The sequence below is a fragment of the Mobula birostris genome, chromosome 9 (genome assembly GCF_030028105.1).
Source record: "Mobula birostris isolate sMobBir1 chromosome 9, sMobBir1.hap1, whole genome shotgun sequence".
In the NCBI taxonomy this organism is placed as follows: Eukaryota; Metazoa; Chordata; class Chondrichthyes; order Myliobatiformes; family Myliobatidae; genus Mobula; species Mobula birostris.
In genome coordinates this window covers 100,237,342-100,251,626 of record NC_092378.1, presented here as the reverse complement: position 1 = coordinate 100,251,626, position 14,285 = coordinate 100,237,342, and the positions used below count along the sequence as shown (strand labels likewise).

Below are 14,285 nucleotides of genomic sequence, written 5' to 3'. Positions count from 1 at the left end.
TTCTGGAGCTTCTGGGATCAATTGAAAATATCAGAACAATGAACTGAAAGATTTTTTTTAAAAATGCATAGATATTAAGAATTACAGAATTAAGTATTTGACAGGTGTTGGATTTAATAATGCACGAGCTATGAGGGGGAAGGTGCAACTGTACGTTCTGATGTTCCATCATTCTTGTGGAATTCCACATTAAATAATATGTGGAAGTGGATCGCAATCTGAGTTAGCACTTTCGAAGGAGGAGGGGTGAAATCTCCCTCAGATAAAATTCCCTTATGCTTTTTTCTCTCTATTTCTCTCTACAGAAAAGGTAATTGCTTTGTGTGGTGAGGTGCTTTTCTGCCAGAATGGCTTCCAGTGTGTTCACAGCAAGTCAGGAAATGTCAGCTGTACGTCTCTCTGCCACACTGGCTACTGCAAAAACAGCGGCATCTGCACTCACAACCGGGGCCAGGCACCCATGTGCCAGTAAGTGATACAGCATGTTGTGTGTGCCCATTACAGAACAGTATAGGGTCTCCAGCCCACGATGTTGTACTGACCCTTTAACCAACTCCAAGATCAATCAAACCCTTCCCTCCCCGCTAGTCACAACAAGTCAACACCGGATGCTATTTCATTGGCTCTTCACTCAACCATGGAACATCTGGACAGTGAAGATGCATACATCAGGATGCTCTTCACTGACTCTAGCTCAGCATTCAGTACCATCTTCCCCTCAAAACTAATCAATGAGCTCTAAGTCCTAGGTCTCAATATCTTCTTGTGCAATTGGATCCTCGATTTCCTCACTTGCAGACCCAAGTCAGTTTGGATTGGCAACAACTTCTCAAAAATCACCATTAGCACAGGTGCACAACAAGGCAGTGTGCTTAGCCTCCTGCTCTTCCTGCTTTACACTTATGACTGAGAGGCTGAGTACAGCTCCAATGCCATATTTAAGTTTGCTGACAACGCCGTTGTTAGCTGAATCAAAGGTGGTGATAAATCAGCATATAGCAGAGAGATTGAAAATCTGGTTGAATAGTTCCACAATAACAACCTCTCACTAAATGTCAGAGAAACCACTGATTACTGATAAGAAGAAACCAGAGGTACATAAAGCCAGGCAACACACATCAAAGTTGCTGGTGAACGCAGCAGGCCAGGCAGCATCTCTAGGAAGAGGTACAGTCGATGTTTCAGGCCGAGACCCTTCGTCAGGACTAACTGAAGGAAGAGTTAGTAAGAGATGTAAAGCCAGGATCAGAGGTAGAGAGGGTCTGTAACTTTAAATTTATTGGCGTTATCATATCAGAGGATCTGTACTGGGACCGGCACACAAAAGTATGACAGTGCCTTTACTTACTTAGAAGTCTGTGCAGATTCGGCATGTTATCTAAAACCTTGACAAACTTGTGTAGATGCTTGTGGAGAGTATTCTGACTAGAACTATCATAGCTTAGTATAGAATTACCAATGTCTAAGAATGGAAAGTCTACAAAAACTGGTGCATACAGCTTAGTCCATCGCAGACAAAGCCCTCCCCACCATTGAGCACATCTATAAGGAGAACTGCCATAAGAAAGCAGTGTTCATCATCCATGACTTACTATCCAGGCTATGCTCTCTTCTCACTACTACCATCAGGCAGGAGATACAGGAGCCTTAGGACCCACACCACTAGGTTTAGGAACAGTTGTTACTCTACGACTATCAGGCTTCTGAACCAGCTAAACTCTGAAGTGATTCCACAACATCTAGGCTCATTGTGAAGGACTCTACAATTCATCTTCTCAGTATTATTTTATTTTGCACAATTTGTCTTCTGCATATTGGTGATTTGTCAGTGTTTTTATTTAATTCTATTGCGTTTCTTTATTTTTCTGTAAATGCCTGCAAATAAATGAATCTCAAGTTAGTATATAGTGACATGTGCATACTTCGATAATTTACTTTGAACTTTGATTACTCCAGATTTCTTTCATCCATGTGCCTACTAAGAGTATCCTAAATGTCCCTAATTTATCTGCCTCTACTACCATCCCCAGCAAACATGTTCCAAGCACCCACCATTCTCTCTCTAAATTTTCAAAAAAACTTACCTTTGACATCCCCTCCCCCTTCCATACTTTACTCCAATCACTTAAAATTATGCCCCCCTGTATTAGCCATTTCCACTCTGGGAAAAAGTCACTGGTTGTCCATTCTGTCTGTGTCGCATATCATCTTGTACTCCTGGATTAAGTCAACTCTCATCCTCCTTCGCTCCAAAGAGAAAAACTCTACCTCTTTCAACCTATCCTCATAGGACATGCTCTCTAATCCAGGCAGCGTTCTCAGAATGTTATCTGTAATATAGAGCGAGCTTTTCTGAACCACTTCAGACCAAAAAGTAGAGGGCATAGGTTTAAGGTGAAAGGGATAAGATTTAAAAGGGACCTGAAGAACAACACTTTTTTGGTGAGGATAGTCAGTATATGGAGATAGAGGAAGTGGTCGAGGCAGGCACATTAACAAAATTTAAAAGATACTTGGAGAGGGAAGGATAAGAGGGATTTGATCTAAGCATGAGCGAATGGAACTAACTTAAGTGGACTCCTTGATCAACATGGATGAGTTGGGCTGAAGGATCTGTTTCTATGTTGTAATACTCCATGACAACGAGCCAGTTGCTGTTCTTATAACATGATTTAGGTTTCCAGGGCAGTGGTGATGGTGTGTAGCGGGTGGGTCCTGACCCTATTCTCTTTGCACCATTTAGTGTTGTAAGGTACAGTATTTTTATGTCATGCTCTGTACTGCTGCCACAAAATGACATATTTCATGGTGTGCAGGCAAGTGTGGCAAGCCTGGACTGACACCATAGTCAGTGCGGACAATGTGGGCTGATGGTCTGTTCCCGTTCTACGTACTCTTGCTCTCCAACTCTACAATTCCCCCCAAAACGTAAGGAAGGGAGTGTGAAGGGAAAATAAGGATCTCTCCAAAAACTCTCAAAGACTTCAGTACCATCCTGGACAAAGTAGCTCCTTAATGGGTAGCCTACCCACTACCACCACGTACCCCCCAACACACACTCACCACCAACGAGGCTCTGCAGTAACTCACCAAGACTTTTTAAACTTGCCATAGATCTCCAGCAGTTGAAATTCAAGAGCAGCAGGTTCATGGGAGTCTCACCGTCCCCACTGTTACATCACATTCTAATTTCACTTTGAAAATCGATCTCCATCCTTCGTTATACTTGTGTCTAACTCCCTACTCAGGGCACCATGGTTTGTAAACTTCCTCCTGGGGGGTGGGGGTGTCAGACACTCACAACCCAGAAATAATTGACCACAAACTGGAGTACGAGGGGGATTGCGAGTACTTCCTGCAGAGAGTATTGTGTTTTGAGGTTTGAGGGTGTCTGACTAGGTGATGGGAATAGACTGGGCAGACAAGAATCAGGCAAGAGTTTGAAGAGCCGTAAATGAGTTGTTTATCAGAGGAAAGCTGTTGGGTGCGTGGGTGGGTGGGACTGGCTTGTCTCATTTTCAGACAGGATTACTGAGCCTTGTAAAATATTTCAGCTGATGTCCATCTCATTTCACTGCAGGTGTCCCGTAGGTTCTGATTATTGGTTCATGGGACCCCGGTGTGACCACAGAATGACCAACCAGATCCTGATAGCCATTGCCTTCGGCGTGGTGTTTGCTTTGCTGGTTGTGCTGGCAGCCGTGGCCTTCGCAGTCCTGAGACGGTTCAAAGTCGTGCTGACTGAGGCAAAAACAGACCAGACCAGGAGTAGGTGAGCACAGTCGTGGCAGCCGGTGTTGGAGGGTGGGGTGGGGGCCTTGCCCAACCTGTGCAGGAAGCCCCCTTCAAATGGGCTGAAGAGTGAATCTGTGCTCAGCAGTTCTCTGGAACCCACCTCCCGGAGGGATAAGGATCATACTTCCAGTTCCCCTCCTCCAGCTGGCAGAAAAGGTCCACACACTACAATTTCTCCTTCAGCTCCTCCCACTTCCTTCCGACTCAAGGAGTAGCCATGGGCACAGCATGGGCTCCAGCTATGCCTGCCTTTTCATTGGCTATGTAGAACAGTCCATGTTCCATGCCTTCCTCGGTAATGCTCCCAACTCTTGCTCCACTACACCAATGGCTGTACTGGCACTGCTTCATGCACCCATACTGAGCTCATCAATTTCATCAACTTTGCCTCCAGCTGCCATCCTGCCCTTAAATTCACTTGGCCCATTTCTGACACCTCCCTCCCCTTTCTCGATCTCTTTGTCTCCATCTCTGGAGGCAAAATGTTGACTGATATCTTTTATAAACCTACCAATTCCCACATCTACCTTAACTGTATCTCTTCACATTGTGTTGCCTGTATAAATGCTATTTCCTTTTCTCAGTTCTTTTGTCTCTGGCACAGCTGTTCCCGGAATGAGGCTTTCCTTTGCACAACATCAGAGATGTCCTCCTTCTTCAAAGAATGGGGTTTCATTTCCTCCACCATTGACACTGCCCTCACCCACATCTCCTCCATTTCCTGAACATCTGCGCTCACCCCTTTAAAAATGATAGTTCCTCTTGTCCTCACTTACCACCCATGAGCGTCTGTATCCAACACATCGCTCTCCACAATTTCTGCCACTTCCAAAGGGATCCTACTAGCAAACACATCTTTATCTTCTCCCCTCTCTGCTTTCTGTAAGGATTGCTCCCTTCATGATTCCCTTGTCCATTCGCCCCTCCCTATCAACATTCCTTACGTGACTTATCCCTGCAAATGGCCTTCACCTCCACACAGGCCAACCGAACTGCCCTTCCAGGTGGGGCAGCATTTCACCTGCCAGACTGCTATTGTATCTGGTGTTCCCAATGTGGCATCCACTACATTGACATAAATTGGGGTACTGCTTTGTTGAGCACCTTGCTCTATCTGCCAGAAGTGGAATTTCCTGGTGGCCAACCATTTGAATTCCCATCCCCATTCTTGTTATGACATGTCAGTCCATTGCCTCCTCTTGTGCCACGATGAGGCCACCCTAAGGGTGAAGGAGCAATGCCTCGTATTCCATTTGGGTAGTCTCCAACCTGATGGCATAAATATATGTTAAAAAAAATACTCCCCCCCCGCCCTCTTCTTCTATTAACCACTCTGGCCTCTTACTGTTCTTACCTTCCTATCAACTCACCCTGGTGCCCACCACCCCCTTACCTTTCTCCTATGGTCCCCTCTCCTCTCCAATTAGATTCCTTCCTCTCCAGTCCTTTACCTTTCCCACCCACCTGCCTTTACTCATCACCTCCCGCTATCCTCTCCCCCCCAACACCACTTTTTACTCTGGCGTCTTCCCCCTTCCTCTCCAGTCCTGAAGAAGGGTCTTGGTCCAAAGCATTGATTGTTTGTTCATTTCCACAGATGCTGCCTGGCCTGCTGAGTTCTTCCAGCATTTTGTGTGTGTTGCTCTGGATTTCCAGTAGCTGCAGAATTTTTACTGTTTATACTTCCAGCTCTCCCTCCCCCCCCCCCCCCCCGACTGGCTGGCACTGTTGGACTGATGGAGTAGTTTCTGTATGGTAAATGCCAGGGATCAGAGGCCGCAAATTCATCCCTTTTCAAAATTCCTCTTCCCTAGCCCTGAGGCTCTGGATGCAGCGACTGCACCTTGAAAACTCAGACAGTGGTACTGGTAGTTACGCTCAGCATTGCTCCTCCATCTAATCCACAGGGAAATTACACTCGTTAAGGTGTTGTGGTTTTTTCCTGCCTGCAGGATCCCTGAGAAGGGCAATTACGAGGATGTGGGAATATGGGTTTCTAGCCATTAATCGCTGTGGCGTTACCAACTTCTCACTGCGCGGACCTGTACTTATTTATGAGATACGAGTGGCAGTTTGCCTGTCACCCCTCCTGAGGTTAATCAGTAGCAGCAAAATTGTGTAAGTATTCTGATCATTGCACATTGCTGTTTATTACCTCAGGACCAACTTCATTCCCTCAGTTAAATTACCTCCTGGGCAACGAAACAACAAAATGCACCCAGTGGGTCAGACAGCATCAGTGGAGGTGGAGGGATTATTGTCTACTCTATCAGTGCTGTATCTCCCACAATCTTCTGCTCCAGGTTCCAGTATCTGCGACCTTTTGAATCTCCATAAAGTGCATTCTCTCGATTTCTGATCTGGTCTGTATTTCATTTCCTACCCCATCCAACCCTAAAGGAGTCTTACAGTTGTGCCACCTTTCTCTATTGCCTTTGAAAACACTATCAAGGTTCTGCTAAGTTATAGGAGAAATCTATCAAGTTCTTCCTATTCCCCCTTCCCTTTTCATCTCTCTATTCTAATTAGGTCAGGCCCTGCCTTGTTTAATTCCTAGTCTTGATCTTTCCATTACCCTGCCCCAGTAATCCTTGTGTTTGATTCCTTTGAACATAACTATATTTTTAATTAGGATTTCCTTTTACTTAATCATCTTAACTCTATTTGCTGGCTTGCTATCAATATCTATCTTTATTCTTTCCTGTGTTTTCACTTCCAAATGAAAGTTCATATTTGTCTGTTCCCCAATTTTTGTGCTTCAAAATTTTGCCATTTCCCTACTTATCCTTTCCTGCAGTGTGTGGGTCCTGTTTCAATTAGTGCAGTTCTCTCCTATCCCAGAACCAGTCAGTATCTCCAGACACCTGGCACTTGTAACATTTTCAACACTTCATTTTATTTCCAAACTAGCCCATTAGCCATGTGTTAATTCTTCTGATCTGTCTTCATCTACACAAGGTTGCACAAGAATCCTGAATCCTGTTATTATCCATGATATCTTTATAATTTGGAGCCTAACTCCTGAGACACCCCATCTTTATTCCTAATATGGACCACACCAACCAGATTTACTGACCCCTTTTCAAGAGTGTGTTGACAGTGGCCGACTCCCTGCCTCTGATTCATGCAACAGCTGAAACACCTCAAACCCTTGAAGTCAGTTTTGAACTTGCCTTTTTATTGTTCTTAGTTTGAGTAACAATTCTCAGGAAATTTAGAGCAAAACGAAGAAATGACTAAAATTTACCCAGTAAACTTTTGGCTCTAATCTTCACTATCTTTGAGGATCTACAACCCAGTCCAAATGGACAAATGTATAGAAATTTATGACTTGTCTCAAATGCAATATCCCAGAGTTTCAATATCAAATTGTTGTCAGGTTTTTTTGTTCTTATTGTTAATTTTTTAAGATATTGGAGCAGAATTGGGCCATTTGGCCTTCAGGTCTGCATCACCATTCAATCATAATCCTTAACCAGTCAACCCCTTTTATCAATGAATTTAAATATACCAGATGACTTGGCCTCCACATTCCCTGCGTGGCCTTGTATTCCATAGATTCACCACTTTGGCTGAAGAAATTCCTCACCTCATTTCTAAAAGGACAACCCCTTATTCTGAGGCTATGCCCTTCTATCCAAGACTCTCCAAATTTTCTTGGTGGGTGACAGTCAGTGTGGAGCCAATAAAAAGAAAGGAGCGGGCATTGTTGGAATGGTTCGGCTTTGGCTCAACAGGCTTAGACAAGAATGGACTTGGGAAAGCACAGGCAGAGGTTCTAAGTAGTTTCTAGTAAGTTTTTTTTCCTATTAGTACATAGCTGGTGTGCTGAGAATGGTAATGGTAGTTCCTTGTAAGAGATGTGGGAAATCTGGGAGACCTCTAGTCTCCCTGATAACTACATCTGCACAAAGTGCATTAAGCTGCAGCTCCTTAGAGACTGTGTTAAGGAACAGGAGCTGCAGCTTGACAATCTTCAGCTCATACATGAGAATGACACGATGATATATAGGAGCTACAGGGAGATAGTCACCCCTAATTGCAGGAAGAAGGCCCAGTGTGACTGTAGAAGAGGGAAAAGGAATAGGTAGCCAGAGCATAGTACTCCTGTAACTGTTCACCTCAATAATAGGTATACCACTTTGGATACGATTGGGGAGGGGGGAGACGAGATGATCTACCAGTAGGAAGCCACACTGCCCAGGTTTCTGGCACTGAGGCTCAGAAGGGGGAAGAAGAAGAATGCAGTATTGATAAGGGATTCCATAATTAGAGGAGCAGAAAGCAGATTCTGAGGATGTGAAAGGAACACCAGAGAGTATGTTGTCACCCAGCTGCCAGAGTCAAGGATGTTTTGGATCAGGTCCACGGCATGTTAAAGGAGAAGGCTGAACAGCCGGAAGCTATGGTACATATTGATACCAATGACATAGGTAGGAAAAGGGAGGAAGTCCTGAAGAGAGAACTTGTAAAGTTGCCGAGGCAGAATGCTGAAAAGTAGGACCTCCAGGGCAGTAACCTCTGGATTGCTGCCTGAGCCACGCACCAGTGAAGGTAAGAATAGGATGATTTGGCAGATGAATGTGTTGCTGAATAATTGGTGCAGGGGGCAGGATTTCAGATTTCTGGATCATTGGAATCTCTTCTGGCAAAGGTATGGCCTGTACAAAAGGGACAGTTACACCTGAACTTGAGGGGCACCAATATCCCTGTGGGCAGGCTTGCCAGAGGTGTTGGGGAGGATTTAAACTAATTTGGCCAGGGGTGGGAACCAGAGTAATAGTGCTGAGGATGGAGCAGTTGGTACACAAGTAGATGCAGAATATAGCGAGACTGTGAGGAAGGACGGGCAGATGATGGGGAAAAATTGCAGTCAGTGGCATGAGTAAAAGCAAAAAGGGTGATGAATACAGGAGTGAAGATGTTATATTTGAATGATTATACAGAATGAGGTAGATGATCTTGTGGTGCAGTTAGAAATTGGCATATATGATGCTGTGGGCATCCACAAGTCGTGGCTGGAAGAAGATCTTAGCTAGAAGCTTAACAAATGTTACTCCGCTATTTAAGAATGGTGTGAGGCAGCAGAAAGGAAACTATAGACCTGGTAGCCTGACATCAGTGGTTGGAAAGTTGTTGGAATCGATTGTTAGGGATGAGATTATGGAACACCTGGAAGCATACGACAAGACAGGCCAAAGCCAGCATGGTTTCCTGAAAGGAAAATCCTGCCTGACTAACCTACTGAAATTTTTTGCAGAAATTACAAGCAGATTAGACAAAGGAGAAGCAGCAGACATGGTGTACTTGAATTTTCAGAAGGCCTTTGACAAGCTGCTGCACATGAGGCTGCTTAGCAAGATAAGAACCCATGGAATTACAGGGAAATTACTAGCATGGGTGGAGCATTGGCTGATCGGCAGAAAACAGAGTGGGAATAAAGGGATCTTATTCTGGCTGGTTGCCAGTTATCAGTGAAGTTCCACAGAGGTCGGTGTTGGGAATGCTGCTTTTTATGATGTACGTCAATGAGTTTGACTATGGCCGATGATACAAAGATAGGTGGGGGAGCGGGTAGTGTTGAGGAAACAGAGAGCCTGCAGAGAGACTTAGATAGTTTATGGGAATGGGCAAAGAAGTGGCAGATGAAATACAATGTTGGAAAGTATGGTCATGCACTTTGGTGGAAGAAATAAACAGGCAGACTATTATTTAGACAGGGAGAGAAATCAAAATGCAGAGATGCAAAGGGACTTGGGAGCCCTTGTGTGGGATACCATAAAGGTTAACCTCTAGGAGTTGGTGGTGAAGGCGGTGAATGCAATGTTGGCATTCATTTCTAGAGATATAGAATATAAGAGCAGGGATGTGATGTTGAGGCTCTATAAGGCACTCGTGAGACCACACTTGGAGTATTGTGTGCAGTTTTGGGCTCCTTATTTTATTTGACATTGGAGAGGGTTCAGAGAAGATTCACGAAAATAATTCCAGGAATGAAAGGGTTACTGTATGAGGAATATCTGGCAGCTCTTGGGCTGTATTCCCTGGAGTTCAGGAGAATGAGGGGTGATCTCATAGCAGCATTCTGAATGTTAAAAGGCCTGGACAGATTAGATATGGCAAAGTTATTTCCCATGTTAGGGGAGTCTAGGACAAGAGGGCACGACTTCAGAATTGAAAGACATCCATTTAGAACAGAGATGAGGAGAAATTACTCTAGTCAGAGGGAGGTAAATCTGTGGAATTTGTTGCCACGAGCTGCTGTGGAGGCCAAGTCATTGGGTGTATTTAAGGCAGAGATAGATAGGTTCTTGATTACCCAGGGTATAGGGTGAAGGCAGGGGAGTGGGGATGACTGAAAGAATTGGATCAGTCCATGATTGAATGGCGGAGCAGACTTCATGGGCTGAATGGCCTACTTCTGCTCCTGAAAGGACATTGCATTGAAAGGACTTGCAGGTAGGCAGGAGGCTCTACTGGGGAAAAAAATGAAATCAACTCCTTAGAAAGAGGTGGCATAGGATCAAAAGATGTAGAATCCTCATGGGTGGAGTTAAAAAGCTGCAAGGGTAGAAAGACCATGATGGGAGTTATATACAGGACCCCAAACAGTAGTCAGGATGTGGGCTATGAAATAATCAAGAGATAGAAAAGGCGTGTCAAAAGGGCAGTGTTGCAATAAACATGGGTATTTTCAATATGCAGGTAGATTGGGAAAATCCACTTGGTGCTAGATCACAAGAGGTGGAATTTGTAGAATGCCAATAAGCTGAATTTTGAGAGCAGTTTGTGGTTGAGCCCACTAACAGAACAGCAATTCTAGATTGTGTTATGTAACGACCCAGATTTGATTAGGTAACTTAAGGTAAAGGAACCCTTAAGGAAGCAGTGATCATAATATGATAGAATTCACCCTGCACTTTGAGAAAGAGAAGCTAAGACCAGATATTTCAGTATTGCAGTGAGGAAAGAGAATTGCAGAGGGATGAGAGAGAAACTGGCTAAAGTTGATTGGAAGTGGAAATGAGCAGAGATGACGGTGTAACAGCAATGGCTGGTGTTTCTGGAGAAAAGTCAGAAGGCACGGGAAAGATGGATGCCAAAGATTAAGTATTCGAAATGGAGGATGAAGCAACTGTGGCTGACAAGGGAACTCAAAAAACAGCATAAAAGCAAAAGAAAGGGCATCTAATATAGCAAAAATTACTGGGAAGGTATAGGATTGGGAAGTTTTTAAAAAAACAACAGAAAGCAACTACAAAAGCCATTAAAGAGAAAAGATTAGCTAGCCAATAATATAAAAGAGGATACAAGAACCTTTCTTCACATGTATAAGCAGTAAAAGAGAGGCGAGAGTGGATATTGGTCTGCTGGAAAATGATGCTGGACAGATATTAACGGAGGGCAAAGAAATAGTGTAGGAACACAATAAGTATTTTACATCAGTCTTCACTGTGGAAGACATTAGCAGAATGCCGGAAATGTGAGTGTCAGGGGGGAGAAATTGCTATCACTGAGGAGAAGGTGCTTGGGAAGCTGAAAGGTCAGAAGGGAGATTTCACCTGAACCAGATAGACCACAGAATTCTGAAAGAGTTAGCTAAGAGCCCTAGGTATTACAGGAAAGGCACCAGAATGGATAGAAATTTGGCAGATTGGTGGAGGCAAAGAGTGGGAATAGAGGCAGCCTTTTCTGGTTGGCTGCCAGTGACCAGTGGTGTGCCACAGTAGTCAGTGTTGGGACCGCATCTTTTCACCTTGCACATCAATGATTTTGATGAAAGAATTGATGGCTTTGTGACCCAAGTTTGCAGATGACACGAAGAGAGGTGGAAGGGCATGTTGCGTTGCGGAATCAGGGTGTCTACAGAAGGACTTAAGACAGATTGGAGGAACGGGAAAAGAAGTGGCAGTTGGAATATAGTGTAGGGAAGTTCAGGGTTATGGATTTTGGCAGAAAGAATGAAAGTGTGAACTATTTTGTAAATAGGGATAAAATACAAAATTCAGGGGTGTAGAGGGTCTTGGGAGTCCTCAATCAGAATTCTCTAAAGGTTAACTTGCAAGTAGAGTCAGTGGTAAGGAAGGCAAATATAATGTTAGCATTAATTCCGAGGGGTCTAGAGTACACAAGCAAGGATGTAATTCTGAGGCTTTGTAGGTATTGGTTAGAGCGCACTTGGGGGTATTGTGAGCAGTTTTGGGCCCCTTATCTCAGGAAGGACATGCTGGCAAAAGTCCAGAGGAGGTTCACGAGAATGATCCCAGGAATGAAAAGGTTAACACACAAGGAGCATTTGATTGCTCTGGACTCGCTGGACTTTCAAAGCATGAGAGGGGCGGGTGGGGGGGGGGTGAATGCTGTGGGATCTCATTGAAACTTGTCGAATATTGGAAAGTCTGGGCAGAGTCGATGTTTCCCATAGTTGGGGAGTCTAGGATTGGAGGGCACAGCCTCATAATTGAGGGACGTCCATTTAGAACAGAATTGAGAAAAAAAAATTCTTCAGTCTAAGGGTGGGGAACATACAGAATTCTTTGCCATAAACGACTGTGCAGGCCAAGTTATTAGATATATTGAAGGCAGAGGTTGATAGATTCTTGATTAATCAGGGTGTCAAAGGGAGGATGGGGTTGAGAGGAATAATAAATGAGCTGTAATGCAACGGCGGGGAAGACTGAATAGGCTGAATTTTCCTTATGATCTAATGGAAACATCGTCTCCAGTCTATTCTATCCTGGACATCCTCTCCATGTCCATTCTATCCTTATGGTCTAATGGAAACATCCTCTCCATGTCCATTCTATCCTGGCCTTTCACTATTCAGTGGGTTTCAATAAGATTCCACCCTCATATCCTTCTGAACTGTTGCTGAGCCATCAAACACTCTCCACCTCAGGTTCCCAGGATCAATCTTACAAACATTTTCTGAAATCTTTTCAGTGGCAGCACGTTACCTTAGATACGGAGTCCAAAATTGCTTACAATATTCCAAATATTCTTGGACCTCTACTCTCCATTGCCACTACACCACTTGACCTTGGTCTCCCATAATGGCAGAACTGGGGTTGAGAATAAGATGGAAAATCTTGTCCCATCCTCCTTCCAAAAACCCTTCACCAAGGCCAAGTGTCCAGATACAAACACTCCAGGAAGGTTGTTGTGACTATTGCAGTTTTCCTTTTCCAGTTACAAGCGGTTCAGTCGCTTTGATGACTTCTCCAATCAACACCGGTCCCAGTCCTGGCTCAGCTTCTCTGTGAATTCTTTGGACAACCCTGGATTCAGTAACTCAGATGAGCTGATCCATCTGCAGATCTTGGACACCAGTTTCTACTCTTGCTATGAAGAATCGGTGACTGGGACGTACAGCAGCCATAGGACTGGGCATCATGGTCAACCAGCTTTCAGACACAGGTAAAGATGATTTAGCAAAATGCAGTTAAACAGAAAGTGGTTGAATTTCAATAAAAGTCAGAGATCCTCATATATAGAAGCTCAGGTGCTTCAGCCATGGTCTGCCTCTCCAGTGCCAAGATCAATGGCCTCTTTAGTACTTGAAATCTCTGGTTAATATCTACTGGGCCCAAGGCAGTTTAACAAGTCTCTACTGCTTGGAATTTCTAGCCAACTTCTGTGTCCCTAGTATCTGGAATCTCTAGGCTGTTGTCCGAGTCTCCTCATCTGGAATCTCCGTGCGAGGTCTATCTGTCCTACTGCCTGATGTGAAAGAAGTGTCCAGATTCTGGTCAAAAAAATTGTGTGTTTCATTTTAAAAATGACTTATCTGTCTCTGGACTCCCTAAGTTATTAAAAATAGGGCCTTTTAGGTAAAAAAAAACATAGAACATAGACCAGTACAGCAGGCTTTTTGGCCCATAATGTTGTACCAAGCCAATTAAATTCGTAATCAAATTACCAACTAATCTCTTCTGCCTACACAATGTGCACATTCTTCCATTTTCCTCACATTCATGTGACTATCTAAACATCTCTTAAAAGTCCCTAATGTATCTGCCTCTACCACCACACCTGGTAGCACATTCCAGGCATCCATTCCTCTGTTTAAAAAACCTGCCCCTTTGAAATTAACCACTCTTGCTCTAAATGCATGCCCCCCGGTATTAGAGATCTCAACCCTGGGAAAATGATACCGTATGTTTACTCTATCTATGCCGCTCTTAATCTTGTTAACCTCTATCAGATCTCCCCTCAGCCTCCACTTGTCTAGAGAAAACCACCCAAGTTTGTCCAATCTCCAAGTTGGTCCCCAACTACATGCCTCTAATCCAGGCAGCATTCTGGTAAATCTCTTCTGCACCCTTTCCAAAGCCTTGATGTTCTTCCTATAATGGTGTGACCAGAACTGTATGCAATTCTCCAGATGCAGCCTAACTGGAGTTTTATAAAGCTGCAACATAACTTTCTTACTTTTGATCTCAATGCCTTGACTAATAAAGCCAAGCATGCCACATGCCTTAACCACCCTT

General features: G+C 44.1%; 1 protein-coding gene across 1 annotated transcript in view; it reads left to right on the top strand.

Moving 5' to 3' along the window:
• The window catches only part of LOC140202424 (uncharacterized), a 68,781-nt gene that overhangs the window by 38,678 nt on the left and 15,818 nt on the right, over positions 1–14,285 (top strand). Inside the window, exons 7-9 of the mRNA XM_072267292.1 lie at positions 306–468; positions 3,581–3,772; positions 12,985–13,212. Of these exons, the coding sequence (XP_072123393.1) occupies positions 306–468; positions 3,581–3,772; positions 12,985–13,212 (583 nt within the window). The remainder of the gene's footprint in view (positions 1–305; positions 469–3,580; positions 3,773–12,984; positions 13,213–14,285) is intronic.